The 22,819-nt window shown below is 40.8% G+C and overlaps 3 protein-coding genes across 3 annotated transcripts; 2 read left to right on the top strand and 1 right to left on the bottom strand.

Annotated features, from left to right (window-relative positions):
• Positions 1-385: 385 nt before the first annotated feature.
• Positions 386-6,253, top strand: LOC104419816 (proline iminopeptidase). Its single transcript, XM_010031596.3, has 11 exons — positions 386-548; positions 833-1,035; positions 1,521-1,619; positions 1,694-1,804; positions 2,228-2,290; positions 2,378-2,471; positions 2,958-3,055; positions 3,703-3,804; positions 4,267-4,380; positions 4,564-4,638; positions 5,788-6,253. Exons 1-11 carry the CDS (start codon positions 422-424, stop codon positions 5,887-5,889), a joined length of 1,188 nt encoding a protein of 395 aa, XP_010029898.2. The 5' UTR covers positions 386-421; the 3' UTR covers positions 5,890-6,253.
• A 1,464-nt stretch (positions 6,254-7,717) lies between these two features.
• Positions 7,718-11,173, bottom strand: LOC104419814. Its single transcript, XM_010031595.3, is given in 11 exon segments — positions 7,718-7,958; positions 8,272-8,456; positions 8,668-8,778; positions 8,851-8,970; positions 9,068-9,134; positions 9,280-9,555; positions 9,558-9,969; positions 9,972-10,336; positions 10,452-10,513; positions 10,617-10,681; positions 10,961-11,173. Coding segments are annotated over 11 exon segments (2,034 nt in total). The 5' UTR covers positions 11,091-11,173.
• Positions 11,174-19,208: 8,035 nt separating this feature from the next.
• LOC104419813 (squalene monooxygenase SE1) lies at positions 19,209-22,648 on the top strand. The gene is made up of 8 exons (XM_010031594.3): positions 19,209-19,611; positions 20,139-20,250; positions 20,406-20,580; positions 20,859-21,027; positions 21,154-21,372; positions 21,525-21,800; positions 21,904-22,182; positions 22,286-22,648. Exons 1-8 carry the CDS (start codon positions 19,378-19,380, stop codon positions 22,388-22,390), a joined length of 1,569 nt encoding a protein of 522 aa, XP_010029896.1. The 5' UTR covers positions 19,209-19,377; the 3' UTR covers positions 22,391-22,648.
• Positions 22,649-22,819: the final 171 nt, after the last annotated feature.

The raw sequence follows: 22,819 nt of genomic DNA, 5'->3' as shown, positions 1-22,819 counted from the left end.
CAAGAACAAGAAAAAAAAAAAAAAGAGAGAAAATAGGTTAGTTGATTCTAAAATTGTTCCCAAAACAAAAAATCAAAATTTTTTATTTCTCAATTATATTCAAAATCTATTTCTAAGAATAAAAATATACAAATTTATTTTGAAAATAAAAATTTTACCAAATAAATTTCTATTCCAAATTTATTCTTAAAAATAAAAGAATATAAATTATTACTATTGGCAAGTTGCCAAACAGACCCTTTGTTGTTTTTTTGTTTGGTCGAATTTGTAATGTTTTTTTTAAGGAGGCGCATTTTGGCGGTAGCGAACTGATTGACAAGCGAGACAGGCCGCTGATCGGACATGCGCACTTGATAAAGTTGGGACGCAACCTACGAGAACAAAAATAGCAATAAAAATCGCAACTTTAAAAAAAAAAACCATGAACTCGTCGGGGCTTCTATTTCGCATTCCGAATCTCTCCCTCTCCAATCGACTCCCCTGCCTTCGACTCCTCTCTCTCCACTCCTCTGCCATTCCCAATCGCACTCGCAATCTCGTCCTCTCAGGTCTCTCTCTCTCTCTCTGTGTGGAATGTATGTGAGCTGGCTGGGGTGATTTGACATTGATTTCTGTCGATGCTTTACGCCACGAACGTTGCTGACAAGCGAAGCGATACCCACCTTTGTTCTCGGATCCCAATGGCGTGGATCGCCTCGGTTTCGTTGACCCTTTGTGTCGATAAATAAAGGGTCTTAGCGGTGGCGCCAGTGGAGAGTGTGCCTTCGTCCAATTTCAGTCGATCGGTTTCTCCTCTATCCTTCATTTTGCGCACTGTTTTGAATTTGTCCAGGAAGGAGGAGCTTCGGCCTGCGCGTTCGGAGTTCGAGTCTCGCCGCCGAGACCATGTCGAGCGGACCCACTGAATCGCCAAAGGAAGCGACGGAGGTGAACCGGGAGCTTTATTCTCCTATAGAGCCGTATAGCTCGGGGTTCTTGAAGGTTTCCGATATTCACGGCCTCTATTGGGAGCAATCCGGAAACCCCAGTGGATATGTGAGTATCCATTATCTGCTGCCGATGACGGATTATGCAATTGTCCATTTCGTTCGTTTTCATGGATCTAATGGATGGTGGTGTGATGATATATCGGCATGAATTATATGCCAAATTAGTTTAGTTCACTTGTGCTGCGAATGCAAAAAACGACAGCAGTCTAGTTGTGCTCATGCTTTGTCTTGGTGATGATTTCAAAACAATAGAAAAGGCAAAAGCTGGTGGTGATGTATGACTGTTGATATGTAAGTTGCTTTTTGGAAGAGGATGACTATTTTGCGTTCTCTCTCTCTCTCTCTCTCTCTCACGCAAATTGACAATTTCTGCCTGATTTATATTGGTATCATGATTTTTATTTTTTTTTTTTTTTTTAGTTTGATGATCTTGGTTAAAGTTTACATTTTTAGCACTAGATCAATGAGGGGTTCCTACCTATATTTGCTTGCCTTATTCCTTTTCTTTTACCTTTCTGAAATATCTTGCAGCCAGTTGTTTTTCTCCATGGAGGTCCGGGAGGGGGCACGGCCCCCAGCAACCGTAGGTTCTTTGACCCTGAATTTTATCGGATAATCCTTTTTGACCAGGTAACCTCTTTAGTTGATTGCGTAAATATATGTTGGATCTGCCATTTTCGCTGAGAAATATCTCCTTTCCCCAGAGAGGTGCAGGAAAAAGTACACCCCATGCTTGCTTGGAAGAAAACACCACATGGGATCTTATTGCAGACATCGAAAAGCTAAGGGAACATTTAGAAATTCCAGAATGGCAGGTAAAATTTCATTTTTAATCACTGTCTTTAATACGCCTGCAGTTTGGTGATGTGGACACGGGATCAGGATTTCCCCAATCATGAAATCTAATATGAATGGACCCTCAGATATAGAGACTGAAGACATTATTGGTGCATCGATTTACCTGAAAGTTTTTTAAACGACTTGGAATATAGTGCCGTTACCTTACTTGCATACTAATTCTTTTCAAAGCACTTGGCAGAAAGCATAATTTTCTCATCTTTTATATGCCACAAAATCAACAAGATTTACACCCTTTAAGATATAAACTATCAATTTGAAAGTGCACCAGTAATTTTTTCGTTCATGAGTCTAAAGTCTTTCATCTTTTGAAAAATATAGGATACTAGCTGCATTAATACTAGCATATTTAAGCTTAATTTGTTTGTCCGTGCTAATAGGTATTTGGTGGGTCATGGGGAAGTACTCTTGCCCTTGCGTACAGCCAATCGCACCCTGAGAAGGTTTTTCTTTTGCATTGTATTTATTCTGTCAAGATTACACTCCCAGGCAATTTCTTGTTATTGCCCTGATCTTTGTGTCACTTGAAGGTTACCGGATTGGTACTTAGGGGGATCTTTCTGTTGCGGAAGAAAGAGATTGATTGGTTTTACGAAGGTGGTGCATCTGCCATATACCCAGACGGTACGTTGGGGGAACTTTTTCATGTGGCTATCAATGACTTTACTTATGTGTCCTGCAGAAGTGAACTTTGGCTTAAAATTAGTAGTTACCTTGAACTTCTACTGGGCAAATGGTAATTGTTTAAGCAGTAAACTGTGAATGCAGTCTGCCATTATATGATCATGGCACATTTGTCTTCACTGGAATTTCAGTGAGACAACAGTCTCATTAAGTTAGCAGGGTGTTGTCATTCTCCTCAAATTTCAGATTAGGAGAATTTGCTAGATATGTGTAGGATGATCCTGGTCTGAGCATTTGCAGTTCAAGAACAATATGTAAATATATATGAATGAGAGAGGATTAAACCGAAGAATATCATATTGTCTTAGTTCCTCTTTCTGATATTATTAACCTTCAAGAGGCTATTCAGTGATGCTGCATATGAACTTAGTTCATGCATTCCTATTGTTTGTTTGACATAAAATACAACCCTTATTTTCTATGCAGCCTGGGAACCATTTAGAGATCTTATTCCAGCGGACGAGAGGCAGTGTTTCCTCAGTGCCTATAGTAAGCGATTGAATTCTGATGATTTGGAAACACAGGTAAGAGTGTTTTACAGGATAATCATATATCCTCCTCCCTTTTTTCCCACATGTATGCATCTATAGGGTGCTATAGGGTGCTGGGTGTTTTATCATTGAACACAAATTAGGTAGACTTACCTATGCATCTCATACTTAGTAACGTTTCCCTAAACTCTGTACCAAAAGTAGATTAGAAACAGTTCTGATGCCAGAATTTTTCTATTCTATTCCGTGACTGTAGCAGTAGCCATAAACTTACTGCATATCTACTGCTTGAACCCATCTTCTCATTTCATGCTGTGAAAATTAGGAATTTGTTTCATACTTGATTAATCGTTTTTGAGAAATATGTAAGCCAATAAAGTGGAAGAAGAAAGTCATGGATTACAAGAGGATGTCAGTAATTCGTACTGAAAGACAGAAAAAATCACTAAGCAGATAGCAGTTTCTTGCCCAAGATGGAATAACTGCATGGCTTTGCTACCATCTGCTTTCTACAGCATTCCTCTAATTTTCTGGACACTTCCACGAATCATGACAGAAATGGCTAATGAAATGAGTGCCATCCCTATTGTACCACAGAAAATTGACTGTACTAGCTCATTTTAAACTAGGACTTGCCAGTTTACACGTTTGATATTCTCACTTCTCCCTTATCTACTTAGTATGCAGCAGCGAGAGCATGGACAAAATGGGAAATGATGACTGCACATCTACTTCCAAATGAGGAGAATATAAAGAAAGGGGATGATGATTATTTTTCACTGGTAAGTGCTTTAGAGATTAAATTCACGTTTTCTACCATGACTTGCTTAGATTGTGTCTCTAATGTCCAAGGCTGCTTTTTTTTACCATAATATCTGAAGCTGCTTATATGCTGCATTATTGCATATTGATTGTCTTGATCAGCTTTTCTAATAAATAAATTCCCATTTGCACTGGATATTGTGAGTGCTTAATAATCTGTAGTTTCTTTTGCTGGCTTAGTATTTTAATGATATTTGGATGCTGTACAATGTTTATAATTGGATATAGTCACATGGAATATACTACAGCTTTTCATGACATGGTTCTTGTAGATTAATCTATGGCCATGGAACTCTTTGTAATGCCATGCTTCTATGGAATAGTCACACAGTAATTTTTTGGATGGGGAAATCTTGAATATAAGTATGAAATACTTTGACCAGCTTCACTGGTGCTCATGACTTGTAATGGTTTTGCTCCAGGCATTTGCAAGGATTGAGAACCATTATTTTATGAATAAGGGGTTCTTTCCTTCTGATTCATTCCTGCTGGATAATGTTGATAAGATAAGGCATATCAACACAGTAATTGTGCAGGTAATTAGATTACTTCATTCTCATGCTGGTTACTTCTTGAAATATGAGTAATACATGGACAAAAGTACTGATTGATTGTGAACATTAATACTCTAGCGTTACCCTTTGTGTCCTTCAACACTGAAGCACAATACCTGCCATTTACACAGAACTGTTAGTGTCTTACCCCAACAATACTTGCAGGGAAGATATGATGTTTGCTGCCCTATGATGTCTGCTTGGGATCTTCATAAAGCATGGCCAGAGGCAGATTTTAGGGTAAGCAGGAATTTTTAAGCTAATTAGGTGGACAAAATTAACCTTCATTACCATTTTCAATTGGATTGAGTAGTCACATCTGTCATCTTACCCATTGTCATTCCTCTTTTATTTTAAATCCTTTTTGCTTCTTCATTTACAAGACTTGTCAAGATGTCCATTTTTCTTATAGTTATAGACAGTGCACTCCATTGCTAGAGTGCCATTATGTGGTATCAGCCCTTCAGCACAATCTACCATTACTTATTTTTATCAGCAGACTGATATTGACAAGCGTTTGGTGTATGATTTTCTGGGGACCATACTTCGACATGTCCATTTTTTTAACATAAGAGTTATGCTCTCAATGTGAAGAGAATTGACTCTGGCTTCTCTTGGTTGTTTTTGAGTTTTTGTATTGATTCTTGCATTTAGAAGAAACAATACCTGTTTCTGTTCGACTTTGTTGAGGTATGCAATTTGATTTAGGTAGTGGAGAGTTAGAGACTTTGTGCATTTAGTGTTGTGGCACAGGTTGAAGGGATAGGTACATGGTGGACTGTCTGTTGATTAATTGAGTCGTTTTCTCGTTTTCAACTTGGTTGCATAGGGTTTATTCTTGTCATATGATCAGGCAAAGCTATAATAATGATGTGGCAATGATGTGGCAGATTACTAGTTGTATGAGCTTACCAATTCTTTTGGAAAACATTGGTTTAAGAAACCAGACCTCATTGATGGCCCGGCATGAGCAGATTGTGTCTGGTACGGGCCCTAAAAACTGTAGCTCAGGCCCGACCGTGATCAAATCTTATTTAATTTTCTATGCAAAAACTAATAGGCTGGGCAAGCTGGTCCAAAGAAGGAAAACAACTTGCCGAGGCCCACCCAGTTTCACTTTGGGCCTAGGATGGCTTGGATGGCCGCTGGGCCCATGATTAAGGTTTTAAAGTCGTGGAGTTCAAATACACAAACAAATTTCTCACAGGATACTATGGCAGTTACTTCAGAATGAGTCATGTTGATGTATCTGTTAGGTTCTGTGGATGGCCACTTCAGATAAGAATTCTTGCTTATGATCTTGTGATTTTGATTCTGAACATCATAGAGATTTATGAAGTAAAATCTTCATCCATTATCCTGTTTATTCAATTGCTGCACTATCAACAGGTGATTCCAAATGCGGGACATTCTGCTAATGAACCTGGCATAGCTGCTGAGCTTGTGGCTGCAAATGAGAAGCTCAAGAATATTGTGAAGAACCAAGGATAGTGAATTTGGTGTAAGATGCACTCGACAGGGTATATGCAATTTTCTCACCTACCTCACTGAAACAATCTTGATGTTGATGCATCCAGAAATGGATGGTGGTTGCAAATAAATTGAAAATGGTTTGGTGCAATGGCTTGCAGACTTTGAACATGCTTCCTTGTCTTTGACAATATATGCTCTCATATGTGCCAAATGCCCACCAAAGCCTGATTTATTTTGTACATGTAATTTAAAATTGTTTGTTGACTTGGAATGTCAAGGATATGCTCAATTTGCTAGAAAATAAGCAGTGGAGAAACTTGAACGTGATGGTTACAAAGTTATTTGCAAAGAGGTCTGTGGAGTGTTTGCTGCACAAATAGTATGTTAATGTCTTTTTTCATTGTCATGTGGAAGTAACTTAAGCCATTCGAGCTACAAAACTATGCCTGGAAATAGCATTTTGAACTCGTGGCAAAATAAGCAAGCTTCCATTAATGTTATTGAGGATTTTCAGGATGTTTATCCTGTCACAACTGACAATGGGTGTACACAATTGATACCTAGCTCCTAAAAGAGACAAGTACAGATTACAGGAAAGTTGCCATATGGTGTTGGTTGGCCAAGAATTTGCGTATATATTCATCAAGTTGTGCAGAAGAGATTATAGAGTGGATCAGCAGAGTTCCGCTACAACCACAAGACGCTTGTTTAGGTTTTTAGTGAATTTTTGAACAAAAGGTTAACACTGAGTATCGAAAGGCTTATTCAGGAAATTTGTATTTATACACCGTAACCCTCGCTGAGTACCAACAGATATTTCACTCTAAGATCGAGCGATAATATGCACATTTGCTTATGTTAAAGGAGGAAAGGGTTCATGGCAAAAAGAAAAAGAAAATAAAGTACAGAAAGGTTGGTGCTTCTTCACCACAATGGTAGTGGTCGTTTTTTGTTTTTTGCATCCAGGTTATTGATAGTTCAGACAAAAGGCTACCTTACTAGGCTAACGTTGTCTAAGCAATAAAAGGGGCCGGTATTCGTTATGCGTTAGCCATACCAGCAGACATTTCCCGCTAAGATTGAGCAATAATGTGCACATTGCTGAGATTAAAGAAGTAGCAAAGGGTTGATGCTACTCTGCAACAACGATCATGATTTTGCTGCTTGTTATACGCGATTCTTTAGCAATCCATAAGTAGCTGAATGCCTTGAGACAAACCAAATTTGACGAGGAAAGTAAACTCTCCAATCTACGTGCAATTAGAAAGCCAAATAAAATGGGCGATAGTTGCCCATCGTGTCAAAACTCTATGCATTTTCTTTTTTAATTGAATAAATATGATCATTGGCTGAAGTAAGCATGTAAAGAGCTCATAAATTTCTATCTAATTATTAAAAAAATTATTAAAAAAATGAAGCCTAATAATAATTAAAAAGGGATTACTATTATTAAAACATACTAATTATATGGACTTAAAAAAAAATCATTCTTTACCTAAGTTTTTTTTTTTTTTTTTTGCCTACATAGAGATGATCAAGCAAAGACCAAAAGAGCTAATAATCATGATGCTACCCTTGCGGGAAAAAGAGAGAGAGAGAGAGAGAGATATGCAACTGAACATTTTCATTGTATTATTGATAAATAATGAAGGGATCACGGCCAAAAAACAGAAGAAACTAGTTTAGTGATAAATTTGAGAGAGATTATCATTTGAATATTATGTTACATTTTACAAACAATTCCGAAAAGGAGCCACCAAATTTATCTGACAGCGCAGATCAACGAAACAATTGAACAGCAGTACTATCACACTCAACTAACCAAAGAAATTGAACGGGCATACTCTCATGTCAGTTTCTTGATGCAGCTTTTCGGAACATGGATATCATGGAAGTTCGGTTCTTTTGGAATGGTTGGGAGCCTTCTGCCACATGACGATGACCTCGAAGAGCCAGAAGCAGTAGGTTTGGTTGCTGAAGCACTGCGTTGTCGGATCTTTGCTGCTTCTTTTGAATCGCAGTCCATCGCAGATGTCTCCTTTATGACACTCAGTTGACATGTTCCTTCCTTTTTCCTCGATGGCGCGCTATAAGTTCAGGAAAGATAAAAACAGCAGTGAGCTTCTTGTTACCTGTATATTCCTTGACCCTCAACTTTGAAACCCTAAAATGAATTTTCATTTTGTTCCTAATTTCTGCAAAAGCATTGTTAAGATGTACTATGAGTCTAGGATAATGTAAAACCTCTCTTTGAACTTTCCTGTCTTTGAACTATGAGTCTATGATAATGCAAATCCTCTCTGTGAACCCCCCCATGATATCCCCTAATACATTTTTGGACAATAGGAAATGAGTGATCTGTGTGTCAAGTTCAGTTTTCCAATTAGAACCATCACTCACCTTCCAGGCCCTTCATGTCTTTTAACTGAGAGTATTCTGGGCTTTCTGACGCTTTCCCTGGACCGCAAGACTGTAGGGGTAAGGTTCTTTTGCTTTTTCGAAATAGTGTTTCTATCGGGAGTAGATGCAGCCATTTTCTGTCCGACTTCTCTGTGAAAAGTGCTGGACTCAGGAGCTTTGATCTTCTGCTTCATGCCAGTAAAAGAATCTCAGCCACATCAGTGTTGTTAAAGCAATCTCGGAAAGTAGTAATAAATACTATGCGATCAAGAAATGCTTAAGTGCCGATGACCTGGCATTTCTCTGGTCTAATGTCAACTAATTCATGACAACGAATGCTTTTCAGAGGATTGTCAATTTTTCTAATAGCAGAGTCAAAGAAAACCGAAGTCTTACTTTCTTTATACTCTGATTTTTCTTGGATGGAAACCCTGGCGCAGTTGCATCCTCTTTCAATGGCGTAGAAAGCTTTTTCTCATGGTTCGCTTCCTTGAGAACTCCCCGTTCCTGCAATGGCTCACATTTGTCAGCCAACATCAATGAAAATTCAACTTATCAAGTTATTTGCAGTCCACATACATCTGTTCTTAGCCTGAAAGGCTTAGGATTGGTGGGTCTTGGTTTTACATACTTCCCACCCTGGGCACTTCTTTTGTCTGCAATAGAGCTCTTCTTTATCTTCATCAATGTTTGAGTGACCTGAAGATTTCCAGTGGCAAAAAAATTCAGATGCTGACACATAGTCGAACACGGAATAGTGGATGTTGCAATTGGCAAATGAATCAACAGTATGAACCTTCTCATGTTTCTTGTGATTATCAAGCTTCCCCAGAATTTTCCTGTTGCTGTCGCCATTCTGTTCTCTGCAACAAAATGTGAAGCAATTTAAAAATGAGGACAAACAAATACTTACGGTTGAAGAATTGGTTATCAATCAAGAAAATGAGCAAACCATAGAACATGGCGTAGCAAATGCTTAACAAATATTGGGTGCAGAGCAGTTCATACATGTTACGATCAGGGGCCGTAGAATTTTCTTTGTCGTCATTATCCAGGACATGATCCCCAATTTCTTCATCATTGGCAGGAACATCATTCTGGTCACTGGTATTGCCAGAGTTTTCTTGGATTTTCTCCTCCTCTAAGCTTGATGCACCCTCTTCCTGAGAAATTGATCCATTCCTGTCCTCATCTAGAACAGCTTCAACCGTAGGAACTACATCTGCTCCTGAACCCAGCCCTTTATCAGCCTTTTCAACTCCCACTATACTCGATGAATCCTCACTCAGACTTTCCCTGATTGTTTCTCTGACGTGCTTACATTCGTAAAAGATTCTTCATGTACATTCAGTGCAGTATTCTGAGAGGTTTCTTGTTCAGGACATGCTTCCAAAGATCCACGTTTGGACTTGTCGTCGACTTCCATGTCGCTGGAGTCACCTGAAGTTCCTTCAGTTGTGGCTAAATCAGAGCAGTTTTTCGAGTCTTCAGCTCTGTCCTTTTTCTTCAGGCATCTGGGAGCTTTATCTGCACCCTTGCACTTTTGAGTCCGCAACGAATCGAAAACCCGACTCTTGACCTCCCTGGCACGCACTTTTTTCTTGGAGCCAGCAATAGGCGCCGGCGTATCATACCCCAATATATTCATCTTTTGGCCTGCGATCTCCAGCTTCTTCATCTCGGCACAAATCTTTTCATGGTAGTTACCAACTCTGATGAGATTTTAATCTTCGCGGCCTTTTTGGGCGAAGGAAATGCCAAAGCTTTTGCTACCACTCTCTTGTTCTGCCCGGCATTAGGCTTCGCCTTTGGGTTCCTAACACTCCGAAACAGTTCTGGATTGGAGACTCTCTTGGTGTTTCTAGGGGTTGTTAATGCCTTAGCCACATTGGATGGCTGCTTTGCCTTAGCGTTAGGGGTCGGAGCCACCACCGGACGAGAAGTTTTGACCCTCTCTTTACCGCAATTGACTGGCTTTCCGGAAATCGAAGATAAAATAGCCAACCTTGGTAATCTGGATCTCGATGGTTTCGCAGGAGCCGACAGTGGACATTTCTCTGTAGTACTGAGGATCGAAAGCGCAATAAAATAGCAACAAAAAAAGAGAAAATGAGGCACATCATAAGCTGAACCTTATTTAGATGGAAATTCGAGTCCAAGATTATGCAATGGGTACATACTTAATCGGCTTTCTAGTTAAGGCTTTGCGGAGTCTTACGTTGGGACTTCTGGCTGCCATTACCTGCAATAGATCAGCAGCATTACGGCGACTTCATCGACTTAAATGCCTTCTCCTACTTACGATAAAAAAAGAGTAAAGATGGAAAGAGGCTTTAGTAACTGACCCTAAGGACGAAATTCTTGTAGATTGCTTCAGCGTCCAGTTCTTCTTCATGTTTCTGATCACATCCTGCAAACCCAATAAACCCAAAGAACTAGGAAAATCAAAACTTGTGCATCTCGAGCTCTAGAATTCAAAAATGAGATCTCAAGCAGTCAATGCACTTCTAGATCAGACAAAATTTGGAAAGTATGGGCCAGTAGACCGGACCAAACTCAAGTGAACAAAAAAAAAAAATGCAAACTTGACGAAACAAGAGTGACAATTCATGAGCAATAGAATCCGAAATTTACCAAATTTCTCCAGATCGAAACGACAACAGCAAGAAAAACAAAAGCATTGGCATACCGACGCGCAGGCAGAACCAGTAGCGGTCGGTGTCGGGAGGGTAGCGGTCGGGCGCGGTGAAGTCCACGAACTTGGGCGCCTCTATGTCCTCGTAGAATTCGTCTCCTCCTCCGCGGTTGCTCGCCTCCATGCTCGATTTCGTCATCGACCCGATCCACAGAGAGAGAGAGAGAGAGAGAGAGAGAGAGAGAGGAGAGTCGTTATGGCGAGTGATTGAACGGCAGCGGCGAACGGGCGAGAGAGAGCTTTTGGCACTTTTTTTAAATGTCTGCTGCGGCGTCTTCTCTCTCACTGATCCTGCAAACTAGCCGTTGGAGAAAGGGAGGTTCGATTCGGACATGGTTGGTCTCGTGAAACGGCACTCGCCGCCAGGGGCATTTCCGACATCTCACACCTCGCGTTCCTCACCTCCTCCTGTCCTGTCTTCGTGGCGGGCCTGTCGGTTCGGACATCCGAAAGCCCATGATGGGATTTTGGACATCTCTCGAACGAAACCCAACACGCCACGTGTCGGTCCAGGAAAGCTCGGAAGATTTTACAAATCCAAAAAGCTGGGCTTGACGGAGACTCTGGATAGAAACGTGAAATACCCTTCTATCCATACATCGTGAAAACCCTTCATTCTACTATTCTTGGTGAAATGGAATTATTTCAAAATATTAAAAAAATTCAGAATTTCGAAATAATCCCCCATGACCGCATAAACCGAACTGATGAATTGTTGAGTTCGAGGTAAGACATATACAAACCGACGATACGAAAATCAAGTGCTTTGGACTGGAAAAAGAAGGAAGATACGAGAAAGGATGGTTTGATTTGGTCCTTTACTTAGTCCCAAAGGACTTGCGACATCAAAAGGATCAACTCCGATGATGCCCTCGAATTGTCGCGCACCCCTTTCGTCGAAGGAGAGGGTTGCCCAGGAGCTTCTCCCAAAAAAGCAGCAATCATGCGTTCGATGAATGGCCACGATGGAATAGCGGTCTCTATTGTCTCCTCCTGATGTGACCGACGGGAATAGGCTCTTTCTAAACTCCCTCGTTGAAGTCTTGTTTTCCATGCGTGACCAAAATTGATAAATATTGATAACGATGACAGCAATTTTAAAGTAGTAATTATAATAATAATTTGCATCCTTTTCGCTCTGTACATGGGCCAGAGCACTATACGTTCGTTGAAAAAAAATTCTTGCATCTAGCCTATAGAAATCTCTTATTTATATGGGCCATTTCCCAGCCTATTAAGTACCACGTATGGTATATAAGACTTAACAATCTTGATTTGTGTATTTTACATATGTTGTATATCCATTATATGGTGAGCATGCACATACCACATCATCAGCCAGCATGGTATATATTTTTACAAATTGATATACAATCAATGTTATCAGACGCACACCGCCTTCATGGTTGGATCCACTACTTCGACCGGTAGTACTACTTTTAAGACCCAAGATTAGTCAAGGAACATAATGCGCAAGACTCGATAATATTCCAATGTCCATACACTCGTCTCGCTCTATATATCGAATTATGGCGCTAACCAACATGGGGTCCTCAACCTCCATTGTTCAAAATTGGATGACTTCCTAAGTCAACAGCAGTGTGTCCATGCCCACCAGGGGAGAGAGAGCTGGCATTTTCCCTTAGTGTGCACACCTTGAAATATCGATACAGAACTTTTTATGGGTCAGAATATGCAGGCCGCGGGGGGCGGCTAGAGCTACCAAACTCCCCAATATTCAATGGCTTTTGTCATTGACTTCTCTTATGCGGATCTCGATTCCAATGTGAAAGCTTCAATTTTCTGCATTCTGGTCTCTTCTCTCCTCCTCCTCATCTCTCTCGTGTCGAGTGTTTCATCGCTGTGGCCACTGGTCTGGCCACATGACACGTTACTTCCTCTTGACCAAACAAGGGTTTTCTTGGGCTTTTAATGAAAGATGGACCGTCCGGATATCTTTTATTGTTAGCAGTAAATAATATATAAAGATCGATGTGCAGGTTTCCTCTTTCGATTGGGGGATATAGCGTGTGCTTTGCATCGCGGGATCCATGGGGAAAGGCGCATACACATTGCCCGGTCAAGGAGAGCTTTTCATGTCAAGCTTGTCTTTCCTTGTGGCTTCTGTTATGTTGCCAAGGCTACAATATAGAAACCTTAGATTGGACCGTGTTTTAGACTCTTGTAAATCAACTCGAGGAGAAGAATCTTAGCTTTTGATTTGCACGTCCATATCAAAGTACAGGTGATCTTGTCTAGACCAAGATGGAGAATGATTCTCCTATCCTCTTACTTATCTCAATCCTTCAATCGCTTAGGTTAGGATTGATCGCCCTTGTAAGAAAAACTTAGATACCGCAAGGGACAGAGAACTCTATCTCCTCAGTCATTTCTTATATAAGAGATGAGGACCTATTTTGATGGCACATACATACAACTTCATGCATGTTGATAATCACTGCAGGTGGACCTAAGCTACTGTTTTGTACTTGTCCTGCTCCCGAACCGTTCGTCCCAATCAAATGGCAAACGTCTCCACGTCGATGATTTTGACGCGTTTAACATTGCCAATTCTACTGGGACATCGATCGCCTCCTAGCCTAGGCTTTTAAATCAATCTTGATCTAGGCACGTGGTCGTTAGCACCTCGCTTCGATCTGTCCTTTCATGGAGAGGCATTTTCAAGAGAGCGACAGCTCGGAGAACAATGCACGTAGAGTTAACAGACTGCGGGAATTGCTCGTTAAGAACAAACCGTGCGACCTCAAACATCTTTTCTTTGTTTTCCTCCTACGTCATCATCGGGCCAGTGCAAGTTTACTGCTCCGCAATACGTCGTGACTAATCTAATCATTAAACCTATACGCTAACGCTCATTGAAGCCATAAGTGCACACGGCAAGTTACTAGGAGATCTTATATCGAACAAATTATCCAAAAAAATTCTAAATTTATAATACGGCAATTAATTCAATTCAAAATCTTTTAATTATGTCAATCTATTCCAATCAATTTTGGTAAAAAAATTATTGACGTGAACATTGGATACTACATGATATAAACAACAATAATGTAGAAAATTTTTCCAATGTTTCTGAATTTTTTTTTCCTTTTTCTTTTGCTTTTCATTAAATAAGGGTCGTAATACTTGCCCAAACAAGCCATCACCAAACTTAGCAGCTAAGGTGACCTTTGCCCAAGAGAGGACGACAGATACAGAAGGGTGGCCCCCACTAGCCACAAGCTAAAAAATAATAATAATATAATAGTAAAAAAATTAAAAATATAAATTGTCCACGTCGACTTTGGTAGTACCACATAAGTTGATCAATTTACATTAGCGATTTTCAATTAAAATTAAATAGAAAGACTATATTAGTTATTGTCAAAATATTTAAAATTAAAATGATCAAAAGAGAGTATTTATGATTGAACTAATATCTATTTAATAAATTTAAAAAAAGAAAGTTAAGATGTGCATAGTCCCATTTCCACCTAACTGAAACAACACAATTATGCAAGCCTTTTCTGCCTCTGACCTAAAAATAGCGACTCATTTATGGCGCCTTCCTCTGCTAATTATGCGATCAGGGAAACGAGGTCTAATCTCGCCAACCTAGCACGCCACGCACTTGGCTGGGAGTGTACCCCTGCTAATAAATTGACAGCCCATGATGGAACGTAATGTCTAATTCAATCTACAAAAATCGAAAAAAAAAAGGAAAAAAGTTATATAAATGAAATTTCGCAAATCTCAAAATTTGGTGGGAGGAGAGTCAAGTCAAGATGGATCTTTATTATCCTGGTGTGCTCCTCTTGCTCGAATAAGTCAACATGGTACTGCGCTCCCGGTTCTTGAATAAATCATGCAGAAAGCTTGACCGTTCCTCGTGCGGTGGGCAGTTGGAAAAATTCGAGTTATAAATGGGTCTGTCTATATCACAGACCAATTTTTCTTTCATTTTTAGATTTACTTAATATAAATTCATTTTTTACTTTTAGTGCGTTGATTACACTAGGACACTCGGAAACACAGTCCATTTATAAATAATTCTTGTTAAGATCGCTAAATACAGTAAGAACCATTGCAAAATGCATTTTGAAAATCCAAAAAGAACGTATTTCAAAATAGTGATGCTATGCAAGATCAAATGTTCGTACTTTTTTAAAGCATTATGAATGACCCTTGACAAGTGTGCTGAGACATGGCATTTTCTGTTATTTTACATTTACATCTATTTAGTTATTTATTTATGAAAGTTATTACCTGTCGCCCATATTTTTTGTTTAATCTAATTGAGAACAATCATTTCGACAAAAAAGAAAAAAAGAAAAAGAACAATCATGATAACCCATGCATGTGGGAAAGTACACCAACTCCGATGAAGGAAAATGGAGATTAGGCGCGCATAGTGCACATCCATGCACAAGTATTTACGTTGATGAGGATAATAGAGATATTTAAGAAAAGGAAAAAAAAAATAATGTTTGTTATATACACACGCATAAATTTGATAATGTCGATGATGATATAACATGAAAATGAATCTAATGTTCACTATGATTAGCACACATAAGAGATTTCGAAGTATTTCTTCCAAATTATAAACCTATCCAAAATCGATAAATACCAGAGATGTTACCTTAATCAAGATGTCCTATTTTTTTCTAGATATCAACGGTGTGTAATTTCGATGCGTTTCTTATAATTATAGTTTGGCTTAGGCATACGACAGTGTTTGAGAATTGTAACCATCGGCTGATTTAACAATTAATTTAAATGGGTGTTAATTTTCTTTTGCTTATGTTAGTTTGGCTGGTCTAATCTGGCTTTCTTTGATTGAACCGAATACTATTAGTAATTTGGTCCGACATGCGACGCAGTTTTGATAGAACCGGTCCACGGGTAGTTCCAAACGCATGCACATAAGTCTCGTCATGAACATAATTTTCAGAAAACATATAGAACACTATCTTGAAAACATAATCAGAAAATCAAATATCACATTGAGGTATCCGACAAACAAAAATCCTATGTCGGATCAGCATTATTGTAAGAATCTGAGGCATAAATAGAAACATATGTCCTTTCATTCACCACTTTCAATTCGAAAAGGCTCTACAACCTTCCTCTGCTTTCGTTTTCTTCTTCGTCCGGTTCTAGGGCAACCCAAAGCTTTCGCTCTTGTATCTTCTTCACCGGGGCGTACGTGTGTTAACGTATACACAGCGACAGACTCATTTTAGGAGTAAATCCTCTGTACAAGTCGACAGATGTTTCGATGTCGGAATTTGATATCTTTCTCTTTTAACTTTCGAACTTTTCGTGACGGTGCAAAATTTTCGAGCTCAAGAACACGATGTTCACATGCTTCGGGAGCTAATGAAGACGTGTATTTATCTCTGTACTAAATAGAGACGATCAGTGTACATGTATAAATAAAAATTCGTGTACATTCACCGGCTTACGAGAGAATCCCGCGCTTGACTTACGGAGAGAAAGACATGGAAATCGATGGCGCCGGCAGTAAGTAGCTGCTATATAATGTTCTTTTTTGTCTGATATATAATAAGATTCCGTCAGCAGAATTTGGCTAAGATAATTTACTCTAATCACCATCTTCTGAAAGGGTACATGCGAGGCTCTTGCACATTCAAGATGATGATCTCTTCAGGTGGAGATGGGGAACGCCCTCGGTTTTGATTTCCATTATAATTATCGATTCCAGCCTTTAGGATCAACACTAGCATATGAGGGAAAGTGGGTATGAGACTGGGGCCAGTTTTGACTTAAAAGTGGTCCAGTCGATAAATATCGCGTCACCTTTTTTTAATGGGTTAGATGAAAGTCACAATTAGTATTGGGGTTGCATCCACCTACATGTTGGTTCCTCTGTGTATATCCAATTAAATGAAATTGGAAAGGGAACCGCAGTATATTCGGATTATTATCCGCCCTTTTTTGCATTGGACTTTGACTTCATCAAATTGTCAATCCTTGTAAGGATGATGTATGTATGCATGTGCTTGGGTATGTGTTTGCGTATGTTGTACTGTTATAGGGATTGTAGAATTTTTGGCTCAATAATTCTCACAGTATGCGCAGACCTTTTCTCCCACATGAATAAATAAACATACTCCCACAAGCTAGTGAACACGACGCCAAACGTTGCTCAGAATTGGAGACTGCCGTAATTTGAATATCGAATTTGACGTATCCAACTATTGCTTTACCATTTCACCAATAACTAAGGTTGCGTGTCGTACAAATTGAGTGCTTTTAGTATCCCGACTAATTCGTCCATATTAGCGAGATAGCTCCCCGTTCGATGCGCCTATTTCCATTGTCGAAGATAACCCTAAAATACAAACCCTAATTTCAAGAAAGAGAAGAGGGGCAGATACGCGCTGCACCATGGTGTGTGTGAGTGCATGTTTGAATGTCGTAGTCCGAGAGTCGAAAAGCTGACTATATGGATCGGAAATGGCCGCCCGCCATGGTTGATATTCGAGAGCGCTCGCTCGTCCACTTTCCCACGGTGCTGGCACAACGCGACGGCTCCCTCCTCGCGTCAAACAAACCATTAACAAAAGCTAACGACAGCAACGCGGCCGGACGATCGACATGCCATAAACGAGTAAAAACTATTGAAAAAGGAAGACCCCGCAAAAAGTCGCACCATCAAATGTCCAAAAAATCGTGAATTTTAAATACATGACTTGACCAGCCCTCTCGCTCTCTCTCTCTCTCTCACACATGATGCCTATATAGAGTTCACAAGGCTTTCAAATTGCTTTTAATTACGTTGTTATGCCACGATTTGAGTTGATTCCGTGAAATCGCCTTGCTTTCGGGTCAAGAGGCATTAAAGAAATGAATTCTCGCATTCCGTATTTTAGTGGGATTGGTAATAACCCCTTGAAGGCACCTTTAACTTGGTTGACTAAGGGAAAATTTCACTGTCGTATTCCTCACCAAACCCCTCTTTTTGACCAACCCGGCCCTCGCTTTTGAGCGTTGCTCTTGTACTGTTATTACCTTTTGACTTGGTTTAAACGATCCGATTTAACGGTCTTCTGTTCCCCTTACTCTATATCTTCTTGCAAAATCATATGTTTTGAATGAAAATTTAAGGAAAAATTGACAAATTAAACATGACATCTGAAAACCCAAAAATAGATGGAAAAAAAAGAGAAGAAAATTAGCATTGGGAAGCGTGAAATTGACTGATAACAAGCATGGTGGTTCCATTTAGTTGTCACACCCAACCATCACTCGCCGGCCAATAATGGTGCAGCGAACTCCATGTTGGGAAGCCTTTATTGCCAACCTTATGTAGTAGCGTTTTTGCTTTCCCTTTCTTCTTCATGAAAATAAATTCGACACGGCACGACCACCGTCCCTAGGTACGGGATGGAGGCGTCAGATCGGTTTTTGATTATTTGTCGAATCAAATCCCGACCTCTATTAATTAACAAGAGATTTTAAACTCGTCTCGAATAATCAATCAATATTAATCAGGGATTGGTTGATTCCTCGCTTTTATGTGTTTGGTAAGAACATCGTTGAGTTATTGATGGGTTCCAAATAGTCGTACTCTCATAAAGACGGGTTTTGAAATTCCATTTCTAAAATTCGGTTGAGCGTGAGATGGACTCAAACATAATCGGATCTTATCAAGACGGGCTAACTCATTCAAAAATTGTCCTAATCATAATCAAAATCGAATCTTTTCGTCATTTTTATTTTTTATTTTTTGGCACTTTTCGCATATGGTTCCAGCTCTTCCCGAACCAAAAAAATTTGGCCATGCTGGTATTACTTTGTGATTGTGGATGGAAAAAGATGTTTTGTAGATTAATTCAGCAAAGCACTCAGGCGCTGAGAATCCATCGCCCAATAATTTGTCTTCACTATATTTTTTTTATTCTTGCCTACGAATGAGCAGGGAAATTGGGGTCATACAAAATTCCATTTCTACGTTCAAACAAATACAGCTGCTTGAGCTCTCATTTAAAAAAAAAACAAATTAAAAATAAATAAATAAATTACTGTGCCGCAGCAATTTGTGCTGGCGAAAAATACGCTAACGCCAATTAAAACAAAAAAAAAATGAAAAAATGGAAAATACGGTGGAAGTGGCAGGTTGGCGACGGCAGGCGCGTCCACGTTTACAGTGACGAAAAACGAGAAAGAGGGAGAGCCAGAAAGCCTCGACGGCTATAAAAAGCGCCAACTTCGCTTGAATGCTTCACCACACGCAAACATAGTCTGAGCTTGCACATTTCGGAAATCCCGTAAAGCAGCACAGCTTGCACCGCAAGAGCCGAGCTCCATCGGCGGACGTTTCTCGATCTCTCTGCTGTCGCGTGGCGGAGGTTGGTGGAGCTGTTAAGCCGGATCGGTCTCTGATGGACGGTCAGTACTTGGTCAGTGGCGTCTTGGCTCTGTTCCTGGGGATCTTCCTGCTGTACAAGGGGCTCGGGAAGCAGAAGAGGAGGCTGTCCAAGAAGGGTCGCGGCGATGACTATGTGAAGAGCTCTGTGGATGGAGGTTTCGTGCCCGGCGGCGTCGATGGGAGCACCGACATCGTCATTGTCGGAGCAGGCGTCGCCGGTGCGGCTCTCGCTTACGCGCTCGGGAAGGTAGTTAACGCCATCCTCCTCTCTCTCTCTCTCTCTGCCCCACCGAAGTGAAGAGCAGCCATGTCTCGTGGAATTGCGTTGTGTCTCATCGGATATTGCCGTCGGTTGCGAAGGATTGAGAACTGTTTTCGTTTTTCGTGCGAGAGCCTGTTGATTGCGCTCTGGATTATGTTTGAAACTGCGGCGTTCGTCGCGTCTCAAGTGCCTGAGTGACCCTGAAGCTTGTTTTTCGAGTTCCCAACTTTTCATTCCTTTTCTGTCCGGTTCAGCTACCTAACGGAGCACAGCAAAACCAGTCTTGACTTTCCGTCTGGAGTTAGCCTTTTAGAATGGTCAGCGAGTTTGGGAGAGGATTGCTTGCCGTTTTCCTTTCATGGTCTTTCAGTTAATGATATTGTGACGTCTGAATGATAATAGCAGGAACGAACTTTAGCGAGAAAGGCTTTATATTCGGCAGTTTTAATGGCGTGAAAGCATTCTCATTCGGCATTTGGAATGATCTGAAGCAATTTTTTGTGTCTACGCAGGATGGACGTCGCGTGCGTGTAATTGAGAGGGACCTGACGGAGCAAGATAGAATTGTCGGCGAGCTTCTTCAACCAGGAGGTTACCTGAAATTGATGGAATTGGACCTTGCAGGTGAGCTGGGTCTCGCAATCAGAGTGTTATGCCTTCTAAAATCGTTTTTTCACGATTCAAAACATGGCTCTTGGTCTGTTTTAAGTATGCTAAATATTCGTCATCGTGCATCTGGTGCGGACTTTTATTGAATATAATTCATTTGGTGTGAGCAGATTGCGTGCAAACAATTGATGCCCAAAGAGTTGTCGGATATGCTCTTTTCAAGGATGGGAAACACACGCAGTTGTCTTATCCATTGGAGAATTTTCATTCGGATGTCGCCGGCAGAGGTTTTCACAACGGCCGTTTCGTTCAAAGCATGAGGGAAAAGGCCGCAACTCTTCCAAAGTACTTTCCTTCTCCGATCTGCTATTCGCAGCCGCCTTGTGTTTTCTGTTCGCTTCTCTGCTCTGATGTTCATCTAGCTAAAGATGGCGTGATACTTCTAAGGCCAATAGTTTATCCACTCGGAAGTCTTTGAGATAATCTTAGTTGGCGACCTCATTTTTGAACATCAACTTGATTGTGTGCTTCGATTATCCCATCATATTACGCTTGTGTCGATTAAGAGACTTCATTCTAAGGTCATCATCTTACCTTCCTTTTTTACCCCTCATCTGTCTCAGCGTAAGTCTAGAACAAGGGACAGTAACATCTCTAATTGAGGAAAAGGGAACTGTCAAGGGAGTGCAATACAAGACCAAGGCCGGGGAAGAGTTGAAAGCATATGCTCCCCTCACCATCGTATGTGACGGTTGCTTTTCAAACCTACGCCGTAACCTCTGCTTTCCGAAGGTGAATATGAAGGGTCAATCGAGCAGATTGATCTGTACTCTGAAGTTGTCGCCAACATTTTGTGCATTCCTCAAATCTTGGTCGATCGTACTCGAGTCTAAATTAATATGTTCCCTATGTCCACAGGTTGATGTCCCCTCTCATTTCGTGGGGTTGGTCGTGGAGAATTGTGATCTTCCATTCCCAAATCACGGCCATGTCATACTGGCAGACCCTTCGCCTATCTTATTTTATCCGATCAGCAGCACTGAGATCCGTTGTCTGGTCGATGTCCCTGGCCAGAAATTGCCCTCTTTAGCCAGCGGTGAAATGGCCACATATTTGAAGACAAAGGTTGCTCCCCAGGTATATGTCGAAACTGCTCAGCAATAGTGTTTTCCATAGTCGCATATTGACTAGTTAGGCACCAGAAGTTATCTCAGCTGCTCCTCCGTTTCTGTTAATCTTGCTCTCTAGTCTAGATAATCTGGGGCTCATCGCAGAATTTCGTGTTTCAGGTTCCCCCTCAATTGTACAAAGCCTTCATCGCAGCAATTGACAAGGGAAACATCAAGTCGATGCCAAATAGAAGCATGCCTGCCAATCCTCAACCCACCCCTGGAGCTCTTCTGATGGGAGACGCGTTCAACATGCGCCATCCATTGACAGGAGGAGGAATGACCGTGGCTCTTTCTGATATCGTTTTGCTAAGGAACCTCCTTCGCCCACTTCAGGATCTGAATGATGCATCTGCTCTATGCAAATATCTCGAGTCGTTCTATACACTGAGGAAGGTGAGAAATGTCTATCCACTTGATCCTAAAGTACAGAAGTGTAGAAATTAGTAGCGTCGCTTCTCAAACTGCATGCTAACCGGACCTCTCCTTTTCTTCACAGCCTGTGGCGTCGACCATCAACACCCTGGCTGGTGCTCTGTACAAGGTCTTCTGTGCATCTCCAGACCCGGCAAGAAAGGAAATGCGCCAGGCATGCTTCGACTATCTGAGCCTTGGCGGTCTCTGCTCAACTGGGCCAGTCTCTCTGCTCTCGGGTCTAAACCCCCGTCCAATGCACTTGGTCTGCCATTTCTTTGCAGTAGCAGTATATGGTGTCGGGCGGCTATGTCTTCCATTCCCTTCGCCGAAACGCATGTGGCTCGGGGCCAGACTGGTTAAGGTGAGCATCTACTTTCGACTTTAGGATCATATTCTCAAACCCTTGAAGTGGCTTCGCTTTAGATTGAAAGGCAACGGTTTCTAATCAGCACTTCCTATTTCAGGGTGCATCAGGTATCATCTTTCCCATAATAAGGGATGAAGGAGTAAGGCAGATGTTCTTCCCTGCGACTGTGCCGGCTTACCACAGAGCTCCTCCTGTTCACTGAGAGAATGCAGCAAAGCTCGATAAGCGCATGAATATGCGGTCAAGTTCGTTTCTTCTAGTCACATTCCTCTCTCGTAGTAGATGGAGAGGCCTGCCAGTTATACTGCACTCGGAAGAGAAATGTGCATTGGAACTATAGATTTCGTTACGATAAGTAGATTCATTCAGAACCAGATTTTCTCAGGAACCTTGTAACTTTCCTTTGTTCTCTAGTTGATCCAATCAAATGTTAATAAATACTACTTCGCTCTTTTCTGTTCGTCGCCTATTACTTTGGAATCACCATTTCACTCCACCTTATAGAAGAACGGAAATAAATGGTTGATAAGAATCTTCTCCTTATAGATATTTCATAATGGCGAAAGAGCAACAAATGGAGTTTGTCCTAGTAGCTGTATACATTAATTTCGCTCAACCCCCAAACCGGTGC

This window comes from Eucalyptus grandis, chromosome 9, assembly GCF_016545825.1.
Source record: "Eucalyptus grandis isolate ANBG69807.140 chromosome 9, ASM1654582v1, whole genome shotgun sequence".
NCBI classification, from domain to species: domain Eukaryota; kingdom Viridiplantae; phylum Streptophyta; class Magnoliopsida; order Myrtales; family Myrtaceae; genus Eucalyptus; species Eucalyptus grandis.
The sequence above is the reverse complement of the archived record's forward strand: the minus strand, read 5'-3'. Positions and strand labels throughout refer to the sequence as shown.

Coding starts and splice junctions, on each gene's coding strand:
- LOC104419813 (XM_010031594.3), top strand. CDS start 19,378: ATGGACGGTCAGTACTTGGTCAGTGGCGTCTTGGCTCTGTTCCTGGGG. Junction 20,581..20,858: donor AAGGCCGCAACTCTTCCAAA/GTACTTTCCTTC, acceptor CATCTGTCTCAG/CGTAAGTCTAGAACAAGGGA. Junction 22,183..22,285: donor TCGGGGCCAGACTGGTTAAG/GTGAGCATCTAC, acceptor TTCCTATTTCAG/GGTGCATCAGGTATCATCTT.
- LOC104419816 (XM_010031596.3), top strand. CDS start 422: ATGAACTCGTCGGGGCTTCTATTTCGCATTCCGAATCTCTCCCTCTCC. Junction 2,472..2,957: donor ATCTGCCATATACCCAGACG/GTACGTTGGGGG, acceptor TTTTCTATGCAG/CCTGGGAACCATTTAGAGAT. Junction 3,805..4,266: donor ATGATGATTATTTTTCACTG/GTAAGTGCTTTA, acceptor GTTTTGCTCCAG/GCATTTGCAAGGATTGAGAA.